Source organism: Pavona decussata, unplaced genomic scaffold (assembly GCF_977016875.1).
Source record: "Pavona decussata unplaced genomic scaffold, jaPavDecu1.1 SCAFFOLD_38, whole genome shotgun sequence".
NCBI lineage: Eukaryota > Metazoa > Cnidaria > Anthozoa > Scleractinia > Agariciidae > Pavona > Pavona decussata.
Window position 1 is genome coordinate 5,508,283 of NW_028145460.1, and position 14,918 is coordinate 5,523,200.

The following is a 14,918-nucleotide window of genomic DNA, read 5'->3' on the forward strand; positions in this document are numbered from 1 at the left end:
CTGATTGTTATACTCGGGTAATTAAGAGAAAATACAAGTTTAAGTCTGGAGCAACTAACAACGATTAAACTAAATGCTACGCATTCAATTATTTGATTCACCTACTCTGTGAAGCTTTCTACCGCTTGAAAATCTCACGAACATAGATCAATAAAAAAGCAAACGGTGGATCCAAAGAAGTAACTTGCAGAGTAATTTCTTCCACTGAATTTAATCTGCTCCTTCCTCCCATCAAAAGGACACAGTCATGCACGGTTGTCGTTCGTTGGAAGAAGAACTAGGGAGGTGAAAGCACTCTTGGTCACCATGACTGATTTCAGTTTGTCAACCAAACAAATCCTAGCTACAGCACTCTATTTCCGTGTCTTTTTGGCACAAAAAAACCCGGCTTAAAGAGTCAGACTCCAAAGAACCTGAAATAACTCATTGTTGTTGGGGACAAAATGTAGAACTGGCGTATTCAGCCAATCATGAGCGATTATTTTCGCCGCTAGACCAATCAGGAGTGAGTGATTTTGCCCGCGGTAAATGGAAAATTAAGAAAAAATGTCCTCTGTCAAAACAAATCAACATTCAGTAATTTGCCCTCTGTGTTATAAACATTGCAATTGTTATTGTTTGTGTCTACCCTCAATACGACACTACCCTCCAGTGAAGTTGGGAAACTCGGCTGCTGGTTTGACACACAATTAACGATGGTCTGTCATATCACCAAAATTTGACTGTAAAGCTGCCTTTTTTTTTTTTTTTTTTTTTCATCTTTTTAGCATCAGAAGAATCAGAAAGTTTCTTAGTTATGAAACTGTGCAAATTTTGATTACCCGGTAACCCCTTTTGTAACCAGACGACTAGACTATGGGATAGCTTACTGTACGGTCTTCCTGCATATCAACTGCAAAAACTTTAACGTGTCCAAAATGCTGCAGCCAGACTTGTCTGTGACATTTACCGCTTTGATCATATTACTCCTGCCTTATATGAACACCACTGGCTACCTGTAAAGTTCAGAATCGACTTTAAAATCCTACTAATAACTTACAAAGCTCTAAATGGACTTGGTCCTACGTACATCACTGAGCTTAATCAAGTTAAACCTGCATCTAGATACAGCCTAAGGACGAGTTCATGAACTTCTTCTCTAACGCCCGTCTGTTAGAACACTTGCCCACTAGGCGACTGCTCTTTTTCTGTGGCTGCATCAGAACTGTGGAATAGTTTACGTTCTAATACCTAACGCCGCCACACTGTCAGTTTTAAAGAAATTGCTCTCAGACATACATATTTTCCCCAGCATTTCAACCCTAATCCCGATTGCATCTCCTTTTATATATATGACAACATAATGTAATCATTAGCACTAGTTGTAAGTGTACATCATCATTATTATTATTATTATTATTATTATTATTATTATTATTATTGTTGTTCTTATTAAAAATATATTAATTCTTTATTAAAATATTCCGCACAAATTGCTATTTACAAGTTAAAAGTATATAAAAAAGAGCTATTAAAAACTTATCACATTTTATTTCGATTAAAAAATAACGTTTTTGTAAAGAAAAAGAAAAAAAACCCAAATGTCATGAAGTTTTAAAAAAATGAAATTCGGCATTTGAAAATCAGTTCCACTTCATGAAAAGAAAAAAAAAATTATTGTTCTTATTGTTACTATCATTATATCCTCATTTTTTTATTAATTCAGTTTGACTTACTGTAATTAGCATTTTTATACCATTATTATTATTTACTTATAGTTGTAAAATTAGAGTTTGTAATGCGCATGCGAGCATCTTCCTATGGAGCATGCGCAATATAAATGTTATTATTATTATTATTATTATTATTATTATTATTATTATTATTATTATTATTGAGCAGTTTGCTGCATATGTACTAAAATATATAATATCTCCAAAAAGGATGAGGAATTTGTAAGGTTATTACTTTCATACGACAAACAGACGTATATAATTGCTGTTAAAAGAGGAATTGTGGAGCTCCACTTTTAGGCTTGGCCTAATATGTATATTATTTTTCCCGCAAGAAAACAAGGCCCAGGTTTTGCAACAAATCCGCTCAGGCTCGCGGGCAGGATCGAAACATTCTGTCGCTGCCAATAAGATTGCATGATTTACAGAATTCCGCCGACTCGCACACTAAGAAAATAATACCTCACCTTGTGGTATTTTGGCCTGTTGTCATTACTACGCCTTTCAATAATATGCGAACTCTGAAGTTTAGGATACGATCAACCGTTACATTGTAGCGGACCTCTTAGAAAACAATGTAATAATAAATTAATTTAGTTTATAAAATAGCCAGGGTCAAGCAAGCACTGTGATTGGTCAAACTGAGTTCTTTATAACTCCACAATGCACGAAGCATACGTATGGTGCGTGCATTATAATTGTACATATGCACGGAGCACACGTCAGATTTTTTGCCTGTGAAAAATCTGAGAAATTCAGAGACATAATGCGCTGTCACTCCAGCGATTCACAAAAAACAGTCTCTTGTACTGATGTTTCCAGACTTTTAATTAACTTCAACTTGTCTCTCAACACCTTAAAACTTAAACTTGACTTGGAGTTAACTTCTTGAATTGCTTACGACGTGACGAAAAACTAAAACAGTTTGACTTTTTACTTGATTGCGCGCGCTATCGCGTGCCCTGTCGTGATCGTGTCGTGATCGGCAAGAGCGCGCGCTATTAAATTACGCGTTATCTCGTGTAAGGAGAAACTTGATGTTGATTCATTAAAATTCGCACTTGTCTGAGGAGTTGCGATTGTTTATATTTTATAAAAGAAATAAAAAACTTGTTCCTCGTTCATTGTTGAGTTATATAAGCACTTGGGAATTTTTAAGAACACTCGAGAAGTACAGAGAGGCACTCGCCTACGGCTCGTGCCTCTCTGCACTTCTCTCGTGTTCTTAAAAATTCCCGCGTGCTTATATAACTCAACAATGCACTCCGCGCGTTTTTTATTTCTTTAATAATTACTCAGGTGATTATAGAGATTCTGTTGATCTGATTGGTCGAGGATTGCGTCATATCCTGCTATAATCACCTCGCGCGAGGTGATTATAGCGGGAGCACTAACTTTCAAAATGGCCGCTTAGCGATTTGTTGATGTTTCTGAGAAGAAGTAAATAGGCTGACAGAAAATGCAATTCCGAAAGGCAGTAAAGATGCAGCTAAGTCCGAGGTGACACTTTTCGAAGGCAAGATATGAAAATTTTGCTAATTGTAATAAAACAAAAACCCTTGTAAATTCAGTAAATTGCATGTTGTCGATTCAATTCAATTTCAATTCAATTTTATTTGCCATTAACAAAAAAATACAACATAAATACATTATAGACGACACACAATATTCTTACTATTACAATATTCATACTTGGCTATTTACAATATTAAAAGTGTTAAAGGCTAGGAAGCCTATATAGAAGCCGGGGGCTTATTAACTATAGGCTTCCTAGAACTATTGGATAAACCATAGAAGTTAAGGGTACTGATTGAAATTTCCAATTAAATTTTTTTTTTTTTAAAGAAGAAGAAAAAAAAAAAAAGGAAAGGAAGAAAAAAAAGAAAAGGTAAAGAAAAGGTGTGTAGCTCAACAAAGAGTCAATTTAACTTAGACAGAAGGAATTTTTTAAGTCTTTTGCCAAACAAACTGATAGTTTCACTGTTTTGAATTTCACGACTTAGCGAGTTGAAAAACGAAGGACCTTGAAACCGAATTGAGAATTTTCGAAGATTAGTTCGACAATAAGGTATATAGAAAAGGTTGGAATTTCTTGTTTTATAAGAATGTATTTGACTTGCAAGAGTAAACATATCACGAAAATAATTTGGAAGTAAGCTTCTTTTAAAAAGATACATAAATTTACCTATTTGGTATAAATAAATGTCAGAGAATTTTAAAATCTCCTGTTCTTTAAAAAGAACACCGGTATGAGCATCAAAAGAAACTTTTGATATTATTCTAATTATCTTCTTTTGCAGAACAATAATCCGATTTAAATTAGACTGATACGTCGATCCCCACACAGAAACACAATAAATTAAGTAAGGGTAAACTAGACTATAGTACAAGGAACGTAAGGAGGTTTTGGGGAGGCAAAAACTAGACTTATAAGTAATACCTATTGATTTTGATATTTTTCTAGAAACACTAAGAATGTGAGGCTTCCATGACAAATGCTCATCGAGGATAACACCTAAAAATACTTTCTTTCACACGTTTAATTGCATTGTTGTCAATTTGAATAGATATATCAAGTGTTTGCCTCCTTTGGGGTGGTCTAAAAACCATAAAATTTGATTTTTTAAAGTTAATGGACAGTTTGTTTGCTCGACACCAATGAGTTAATTTAAGCATTTCAGAATTCAAGATTCCAGGAAGCAAGTTAAAATCTTTGTGGGAGAAAAATATGTTTGTATCATCTGCAAAAAGAACAAAGTCCACGACCTTCGACACGTTACACAGAATGCAATTCCGAAAGGCAGTAAAGATGCAGCTAAGTCCGAGGTGACACCATGACTTAAAATGAAGACAACAAATTAAGTTAAATTCGGCAAGATTTTCTTTATTTAACAGAATGATTTCACAAACAAAACGAATTTAAGACAGAATTTGAAAGCATGGAAGTAAACAAGATGAATAAATGTCTCTCTAAGTTTTACGTTTCAGTGACGAGAAAAGAAAACAGTTTTTATAATCCGAAAACTAGTTTGTTGTCGTTTCGAGCGGCTCTCGACCACAATCTACAGTCACCGTCTCACAACAAAAAATTTTGATCTGCGACAACCGTGTACTTGTTTAGTGAAGCCAATAAAGAACTTGATTCCTACCTGAAGCAGCTTATCTCCGAGAGCAATTTATAAACGTCCGTTAACCGGCGAAGCCATCATGTCAACAAGAAATTGTGCAATAAAATGCCATCGCTAACACTTGTGATGCCGGCTCGAGTTTTTCACCAAACAGCCTGGTTCATCTCCATCTATTTCGGTAAACGGGTCGGAGAAACCCAACATTCATTCACAGAAGTCAGTGCTTCGTCTCAATTAAGCGGCAGTTAAAGAATACTGACATTCTGCTTGAGGCCGTGTGCAGTTTATCGATTGCGCATGTGATTTCGATTGAGCATGTGATCGACAGACATCGCGTCTCTGTTCATTGACGCGTGACAATTTGAAACAAACAAACATGCAAAATCGACCTTTTTCAGACGGTTCTTGTTTTTCTCTGATAATCACCTGATTAATTATACTAAAACAATTATTCGCCTCAGGCTCAGTAAATATTGGTGAATATTCCCCTCGACTTCGTCTCGGGGAATATTCACCAATATTTACTTCGCCTTCGGCGAGTAATTGTTAAATAGCGCCAATACCATTAAAATAAGGGTTTTGAAGTTCAGAGTCCACATGTCATTGAAAGGCGCCGTTAAGTATGAGCTGAAGCATGGACAGGGAAAGGTAAAAAAAAAGTCAACGTTGAAATAAAGTTAGCATCCTGATTGGATGCTAACAATACCGAACACTGGATCCGCACCGAGAGATTCCGAAGAATCTGTTAGCGAGGACAGAATTTATGCTTCAGTGCCATAGATCAAGGGCACTTCGGAACGCCTCCAAAGAGCATTCAAATCACACAAGGTTACACTTGTCCACAAGCCTTTCAATACTTCATGTTAAGCACAGAACAGAAAATCTTAAAAAGTGTGGAACAGTCCATCACATACATTGCGAACAATGTGCTAAAGATTATGTGGGCGAAACGTCTCGGTTATCACAATCTCGAGTAAAGGAACATCTTTCTAGGAATTCGTCAGCTGTTCATGAACATTGCCAGCTCACGGGTCATTCAGTGGATTCCAGCAAAACAAAAGTTCTTGCCACGGAAAGTAACACATTCAAACGCCGCATAAGGGAGGCGATTGAGATCCAATTACGTAAGACCCCCTTGAACAGAGACAATGGCTTCGAATTGGTCAGCATCTATGGCACCATCTAAGCTCCCTTGGGTCCATTATAGAACCTTTCTTAACATTGCATTGTATTAAATTTGCATGTGGCTCACGACGTTCGGTGGATCCGAACGAAATATTCCAAATTTAATTGCGCTCTGAGTACAGAATTTTTATATGTTTTATATTTTAAAATCATGATTCCAGAGCAGGAAAACAATATTTTTGATTCTGTGAAATAAAATGTTTTCGTTTCCCATCGTGAACGGCGAATGATCTCATCCGCTTTGCTTAAGCTAGTTCCCTCTGGTCCATGCCGAATTCCTGTTTTACGTAAGTTGAAAGCAGCACGCAGGTTATTTTAGTCACGTGGTTCATGGATTACTTGAGGTCAGGGGAGAGGGCCAATGAATCATTCATTGACCTTGTAGGAAAATGGAAATAGCTGCTCGTAATTGTCAATGAAAGACTAAAGACACTCTTCTGAGATCTCTTTAGAGAGTCTACCGAAGGCGATTCCTATTAAACTCTTAATCTCTTTTAAGGAAAGAAAACTAAGAACAGAAGAAGAGGTCAAGCAACAGCTTTACGACTTGAAAAGGAGCCTTAAAGGTGTGGGTGACTTGGAAGAGGAACTTTATGACTGAGCTTGGAGGACTGAATGGATGCTACCTTCCTCACGCAAAATGTAAGGTTGTGGTTAGGTTTGAACAAAAGTATCGGTAACTTAAAGTGTGATAACTATCATTACCACTGACTCCTGGTTTCCATATGATCTCAAAGGCGATTGTAGGATGGCGGAAAATGGTCACTTGCTTGGTCACAAATGATGGCAAATACCTGTGTTTCCGTATGATTGCGATCAATCGCAAAAAATATATCTTCCTCTAAAAAGTTACTTAGATGCTCGGATAATTCTCATTATAAGTACGTTTGAGTCACTAATTCAAAGGTTTTTGACAGGGAGACAACTCTAACAATTTATACGGGTTATTAGGATTCGGCAGTGTAGGGGTTCAATTTATTTCTAAATGATTTTTTTTAGTTCCTTTTTTCTCCAAAAAAAATCAATTTTCCAGACAAATTCCACTAAACTGCTTGAATGATGCGTAATGCTTTTGCGTCATTATACAAAAGCCTAGTTTACATGATCCACCGATTATCCTAATAGGAATTTTGGATTTCACAACTAGACCGCATATATTCCTCGGCCCGTAAATAATATACCTGAGTGCTCCACCCCCAGAGTGTATCTTCATCGCAGAAGTTTGTTTTCAAATGATCACAGAATTGTTTGGTATCCTGTAATCGTCTACGATCTTTTGTAATCGTGTGGAAACCCGTGGTTGTGCAGGCCTACTTTAGGGAGGGAAGGGTTCTCCGGCTGAGGTAAATTAGTGACGGTACGAGTTAATCGTTCCTGACCTTTTGGGGATTATGTTCTGGGCCGTAGGACATTCTTTGGTCCACTATTATCCTAATAGGACTTGAGATTTTCAAAACCTGAGCCCATATATACATACCTTCCCGTCAATAATATTCCTGAGTACTCTGCTCCTTTGGTGTACAGTTTCTCTCACAGTAAGGTTTCCAAAATTTAAAGGCCCACATTCACCCAAGATGTATTGCGCGCCGAGGAACAATTTTCATATATGAAAACCCCCCTTTTTATTTGAGCGGAAGTCGAGCGAGAAAACAATAAGCGATCACAAATATTCTTTCCTTCCAGCACGAGTCGTAGAGGAAACCCGTATGAACCGCTTGAGTTCGTACAGCCAATAAGATCACGCATTTGGACAATACAGCATTTCAAAACAAAAACAAACCACCGCAATGACTCTTGGGTGAAGGTGGGCCTTTAAAGACTTGTTCCCATGGGAATGTCCACGATCAACGAAAATACCTGAAAGCTGGCAGCAAGAACTATTATGATATCCTTAGGAATGTACGGAGTTTGCGCCCCAAACGTCAGGGTGATTTAGCAACAGAACGGGAGCGTCATTTGAGGACGCGAGAGTGCGCGGAATAGTCTGGACGCGAGTCTATTTCGACTATCTTATGGGTTTTCTTAATGCGCGGCCGTTATCAACTGACGTCCCCGCTCTGTTGCTAAATCAGTCTAGTAGCAAAACATTGGGGTTGTCACGGCGAGCGAGAGATTCGAGGAAGTCCCTGAAGCCGACATAAAATCATAATGACATAACACAATATGTTATTCAGGAAATGAACTAATTTCATCTGATCAAAATTTTACCTTTACTTTTTTGTTTAGCATACAAAAGTATAGGTGGCAAGGACGGCCCATGCCAAATTTTAAGTTGTGTTTCCAACGGGAAGCTCGATTATTTCAAATGTAATTTCAACATTCGGTTTGCCTCCATTACCCAAATTAAAAAATGTAGGCGAACCACACGGAGAGTTGGGCCGAGTAAAATGAATATCATGTTATCCCTTCACTTCACTGAGAATCATCCCCATAGACCTAATGCAAAAATGGTTGACATTTTAATATTCCTTTGTCTGCATTCATATTAGCCTCACTAGCCTCGTTCATGGTATAATATTCTTTTAAAATTTGAACTCAAGAAGAAGGCTAGTGATGCTAATTTTAATGCAGACAAAAGAATATTAAAATGTCAGCCATTTTTGCGTAGGGTCTATTGTCTTCAAAACTACCACTCGTGTTAGAACTGAAATCAGAGCCATATTCGATAGGAGTAGAGGAAGAACTTGAGCATTTCGACTGCTTTGTCTCGCTTTTCGATGCCGCCAAGGTGATGAAATCTTGAGTAATGGCAGACGCATTTTTACCTACTTTCGGGCAGCCCTTTTAAGGATATACCTTTTTCTGTTGGTCTGAATTATATTTTTTCGTACAGTTTAAGGTCTAAATATTACCTTGAAGCCCAAAAATCTCGTTTAAAATTTCGATTTTCATCGCAGTAGCACTTAAAACTGTAAGCTAATAACGTTTTTAATTTGAAGGTGCTTGACTAACACCAGGGTAACTTTTTACAAAAAAAAAACTGTATTTTTTTTTATTTACTTTTCCCACATGGGAAGAACTTATTAAAATAAGACGAAATCTTGAAGCAACTGTATGATTCTCATATTTGCTTTTCCCACAGGTAAAAAATCATACTTCAAAAGGAACCGTGGTGTCTTAGATGGATGTTGACGAGGAATTTCACTCTACTGAAAGTGAATCAAAAGGATTAAGTACGCTATAAATATCACTATGTGTTGCATTACTGCTGAAGGAGTTTGTCACCACGTGCATGGAAAGGAAAACAGTTTGCGGTGCCTTGTTCTTTCAGCGTGCAGTCACACAAAAGAACTAAAGGGAATCGAATGGCTCAGCAAACAAACTAGTTTCTCTTTGGGATTCAAATACAAAATTGGGGGTCACCACGCACATTCCAGTCGCTTATTAGAGATACTTGCGCAGTAATAATTCTAAAAAGCTCTAAAATACGGATATATGACATTTCTTTCCAAATAATATTTTTGACACTTTAAAATTATAACTGAAAAATGCGCTGTTAACTCAGTCTAATTTTCTTTCTTGATTTCAATAAACCTTGCTAAGATGTGCTTTTTGAAGTTGAACATGTTCAGCTAAGGTGATTGAATTATTCCAATCAGAATTGGTGAAAATTTTGTGGGGAACTATAATAATGGATAGAGAGCCTTTGGGAAAGCCTATTCTTGGATTTCAGATTTTGGGGAGCTTATAAAAAATGGTGGCATTTTCTCTTATTTCTTCAATGGATCATCTCTTTCCCCATGCGCCACCTTTCAGCTTTCTTTCCCACAAACTCTGTGAATGCATTGAACAGGCTATTCTTGAGACTTCGTGTTCTTGATGTATGCGTCTTCCTTTCTTTTTTAAAAAAAAAAAACCCTTTAGGCCTAACAGTGATCAGCATCAAATTTTCTTACTTGTAATATCAATGCTTATTCAACTCCTGAGCTCATGAGAATTAAGTATATAATCACCCAAGGTTAATTTTCTTGATATTTTAATTACTTCTCCACAGGTCCTTAATACGAAAAGTATAGGGTCAAGATAGGAGAATTTGTTCTTTGACATCAACCTCGTTCCCAGGGTCTCTTCCTTTTCCCTTGGGACGGGAAGAGGAGAGACCCGGGTAACGAGGTTGCTTCGGTATTAGGGGTTAACGGATTACAGCCCTTTTCAGTGTTACGTGCATAGCGGACATCTTTCGACATTCATCTTTCGACGTCGTCTTTCGACGTGCTATGTAACCAGGCCTATCGTGTGCAAGTCACATATCGCAAACATGGCGGAGTTGCCAGTTGTTTCAGACGCTGAGTTTCGCACAGCTATGCAAGTTTTCGGTCTCCCTATTGATGAAAAATCTGAGGAAAATGGCCGAGAAGTGGTGCTATTTACAAAAACTGCTAATGTGACATGATGAGACCCATCAAGATATTCATCAATAAACAACTCCGGTTTTGTCAGTAACATGCTTCTTATCAAGGCGTTATCACGATCTGTGTAGAGAAAGTCATAGTAAGTACTTGTGGATTAGAAAAAAACGACTACAAGCCAATATTTGAAACTGAAAATACCTGAAAACTGCTCCAAAAAAAGATAAAATCACGATGAACAAGAATTCACTCACATGACAGCACTCGTAATCTTCCTCGCCTCCTGGCAGTCTTTACATCCTTGGTTCTCTGGTATAACGCCCCTTACGTTGGAAGCGAAACGTTTTGAAACAAAAAGATTTCGTACAGTATCCTCCATAGAAGAACCATAAATGTATCTATGATAAATCACTCGCCATCGCAAGTCTTCGGACAGAGTCTTCATCATTTATGTGTGCGGACATGGGGGCCTGGTTACATAGCACGTCGAAAGACTGCGTCGAAAGATGAATGTCGAAAGACTTCCGCTATGCATGTAACACTGAAAAGGGCTGTAATAAGAATGGCAATAGGTCGTTGTTGTTCAGCAACCGTTTCATTAGACTGTATATTGTAGGCTGTTGTAAGTTGCCTGTTAACTTTGCTGTTGCCAAATATTAGCCGATCTGGAGGCTTGAAACTTGCAGTCCGTTTGTGATATAGACGTAAACATGTTATTTGATTTTTTATATTGTTTTTCAATTAGATAATATATCCTGTCTTAAATGTTTTGACGCAAACACTAAAAGCGTTGTGTAGCTCGTTTTCATTGTCAAAAATGGTCTCTGACTAAGTCGTACGGTCGAACTCCACTATTACGGACAGCGTAGGTACAAGAAGGAGTACCCCGTGTAAATAGGTTTCCCACATAAGTCAGGCCTATTTTAGGAATAATATATATTGGCTCGAGTTATTGGTGAGGTGATCAGTCGTTCGAAATAAAATGTGACCCAGATTAGCTCATACTAAGAAGCTAGAACACTTTTTCTAAGGTGAATTTCGACTCATGTTTTTAGTCAGGTTATTGTATGTATAAGAATGTATATCTTTATAAACTCCACAAACAATAGCTCCTAGAGCTGCAAATTGGAGACTAAATAAAGTGTTTTTTTGTTCAGTTGATGTTGTTGTAATAGTTTTTACTTGTCTGGGTAAGTGGATATCTAATCCAACAAAATGAAAATGTTAAATCGATGTAAAGTTCAGACGTCATAATTCGCAGTTCACGTGTTGTGACTTTAAGGAAAACTTTGTGAAACTTGATATTGAATTTATGCTTTTCAGAGCGCGCGCTGACAAGTTTCGTTTGATTGATAGATTTCGCTTCTGATTGCCTTACTTAAAAGCGTGTGCGCATTGGCTAATATGTAACTTTTGAAATTGATGGTGCGGTGTTTCTATCGCGCGAGCAAAATAAACAGAGTTGGATTTTGGATTGAAGCTCGGTGGTTGAGTGGTTTTATGGACGTTTTTTTTTTTCTTCGGACTTTCGGGAAATCTTCGGGCTGGGACTTTTCGTAACTTCAATGTTGAGGAAATCGCCTGAACATCACGTGTTAGACTTGTCCTTTCGTCCCTTTGGCGCGTTTGGTGTTCTTCGCCGAGTTATTATGCCCCCTTAATAGAATGCTATTTTAAGGGGCATAGTTCTGGTGTCTGTAACATGAAGCGTCTAAGCCTGAGTTATTAAGTTTCCCAAGACAGAATACTAGTCTTTCCCAGGGTTACTCTTCAGATCCCCAAGAGGGGATAACTTTTTCCATTGTTTAAATCACTCAGGCGGTCAACATATGTTAAGTTGCTGTGTATTTTATTCATTGGACGGCGATTCATTTACTGGGGAAAGTTTCTTTTCATTGAATAACTGGAACCTGCAATTTTGTTAGAATTTTCTTACAATTGGTAGGCAATCTTGTACACAGGGAGAAAACGCGGATTAGCAGAGAATAGGGCGCCAAACACTGAGCGTCTCGTCAAATTTCTGATGTTTGCGAACAGTTTGGTAAAAAGCCGCTATTGTCTCCATGATAAGGCCCCCTTCCACAAAGGCCCGATCTTAAATTCTTCGGGCAGCGGTTGGTCGCTTGGAGAGAGACTGGGGAAATTGAAATTTGCCCCAGTCTCTTCAAGTGACCACTGTCCAAAGAGACTGAAGACTCTGGTTAAGCAGTGGGGAATCCGCTTTGTGAAGTGAGTGCAAGTGCAACAAAACTAGGGTTCCATAGCACGTGGGGACAGAGCTGAATAAAATATGCGACCAGGAACGTGGGCTCAAGCGCTCGGAGCTCAAAATAACGAATTTGCGGGAGACAAAAAGTTTCTCTGGTATTTACAGGCCATTTCTGAGTTGCTTTGAACCTCATAACGAAAGCGAGTTTTTCATGTGAAAATTAGTTTTGTTTGCATATGAATGAAAACTAAGGCAGGAGCAGCCTCGCTTTCATAGTGAGGTTCAAAGCAACTCGGAAATGGCCTATCTAAGCAGAGCTCAGAGCTCCAAAAGAGAGCAAATTTTGAAACTTTGAACACCCCGTAGATCATTTTCTTAGACGTGCACGAGGCACAGCCTTGTTTTGGTGCGAAGCTTGTTTTCGTCCTATAATGTCATAAAATTACTGTTTTCGTTCACAACTCTGACAGAAGTCTTGAACTCGTGGATTTCTTGACATCTTTTAGGTTGATGCCGATTACATCAAGGATTTTCTTAACAATGCCCGTCTTAAAGGCACAGTATCACGCTATTTTTAGTAACACATTGAAAATCGAAAAGACGCTATTCGGTTGATAGCAACCAAGATATAATGACCAAAATGTCATTAAAAGTCTATCAGAATGCAAAGAAAATATCAACGGATATTTTTGCCGGCAGATGACCAAAATAAAATTGAAAACGTCGGGCCGACGTTTTCAATTTTCGCTGTCGTAACGCACTAAAAATCGGTTGTACTATATTCTGGTTCAACCTTTCGTCTCAGTAGAATCACTATTAATATTTCTTTAAATTAGCGATTTAGAAATTAAATAACACAGTGTTCAAAGTTTAAATTTAGTGAATTTTTGCCCAAAATCATGATTTCTCCCATGATACTGCCCCTTAAGAGGTAGAAGCTCCCCCCTTCCCCCTTCCTGCCTGAACAGCGAAGCTCCCCACTGAGAGAAAATTAAAGGAGAAAAACTCACGAAAACAGTGTAAGTAAATACATCAGAATAATCGTTCAGGTCAGCGTACGCGTACTTTGAACATTGAGCATGCCTGCGGACCCCCGAGGAAGCTTGTGACCGCTGGCCACTCGAAACGTCTACCCCCCTTAAAGTTCCTGCTGGGCAGAGGCCCGTGTACGGTTACCTCATTCAGTAAATTCACCCCAACGGTGCTTTTGACTAGGGAGACCGAACGCTAAGACTGGCCTTGAAAATTCCTTACCTTCTTGCCGTTTGCCATAGGACTGTACCAATAATCCGGGAGATAGTGACCACTGGTCAGCTAACAAAGTATTCGTATTAAAAGGTGTAGGGATTTTGGTTTCTTTCGACTCTGAATGACGTAACTTGTGAACAGGCTCATTCATAAGTGGCGAATGAAATAAACAGAATTCCGCGTGCCAGGGCAAGCACTCTGTCGGGCCGATTTTTCCCGTTCTCCACTGGAAACTACAGTTGAACCTCTCCACAACGGCCACCTTGGGGACAGACGAAAGTGGCCGTTGTAGAGAGGTGGCCGTTGTGGGGAGGTAGGGGTGTAATATGACACCTTTTTTTCGGGAAGTACAACATGTTTATTATGGCAATCCAATCTTAAATAATATATAGAGGTGAAATACACAATAAAACGTAAATAATGTTTTGAATCAAAATGTTAAAAAGACGAAACGGGCAAGGATCGCAACATTCGCTATATTATTGTAGACAATTTATGCTAACTGCAGCATATAAATGGAACACAGTCAAAATACGTATATCATTAAAATGGATACAGAAACGTAATGTTCCGAAGACAAATGTGGATTACTGCATCGGTTTATAAAAAATGTTTTTTTGACCCGGTTTTTTGACAAAAAAGTACTGTACTGGCCGTTGTCGAGAGGTTATTTTGGCAGTTGGGGACGCACTTTGGTGGCCGTTGCCGTTGTAGAGAGGTTTAAACAAGAGCTAATGTATGGACTGTCCGCCGGGACAAAAAAATGTGGCCGTTATAGAGAGGTGGCCGTTGTGGAGAGGTGGCCGTTAGTGGAGGTTCGACAGTAGTGCGCTTCGACTGCTGCATAGTCTCGTTTCAATGCCTACATACCACAAGCGACATTGTTCAAAAGTTCACAGAATGGTTTGGAAGCAGGCTTGAGAATCAACATAAAGAAGTCAACAGAAATTACAAAAAACTGTTAAAAAGAAATCTGAACAAACGCAGCAAACCGTGGACATTGTACATGTATTGCGTGACTTTACCCTCCTGAAGTGACGCAATTTCCTCCAAGGTCATTCTTGTCAATTATTAAAGCACACTCGAC

At 38.4% G+C, this 14,918-nt stretch overlaps 1 protein-coding gene across 9 annotated transcripts in view; it reads left to right on the top strand.

Annotated features, from left to right (window-relative positions):
- The window catches only part of LOC146483797 (sterile alpha motif domain-containing protein 9-like), a 52,573-nt gene extending 43,218 nt beyond the window's left edge, over positions 1-9,355 (top strand). For 8 of the 9 annotated variants that reach the window (XM_085105933.1, XM_085105936.1, XM_085105934.1 and 5 more), the window contains 2 exons: positions 6,525-6,667; positions 9,108-9,355. In XM_085105933.1, the coding sequence (XP_084962059.1) occupies positions 6,525-6,626 (102 nt within the window). In that variant the 3' untranslated portion in view covers positions 6,627-6,667; positions 9,108-9,355. Of the gene's footprint in view, positions 1-6,524; positions 6,672-9,107 lie in introns of those variants that run through there. The other variant, XM_085105935.1, reaches the window with a different exon arrangement.
- The last annotated feature ends 5,563 nt before the right edge of the window (positions 9,356-14,918 follow it).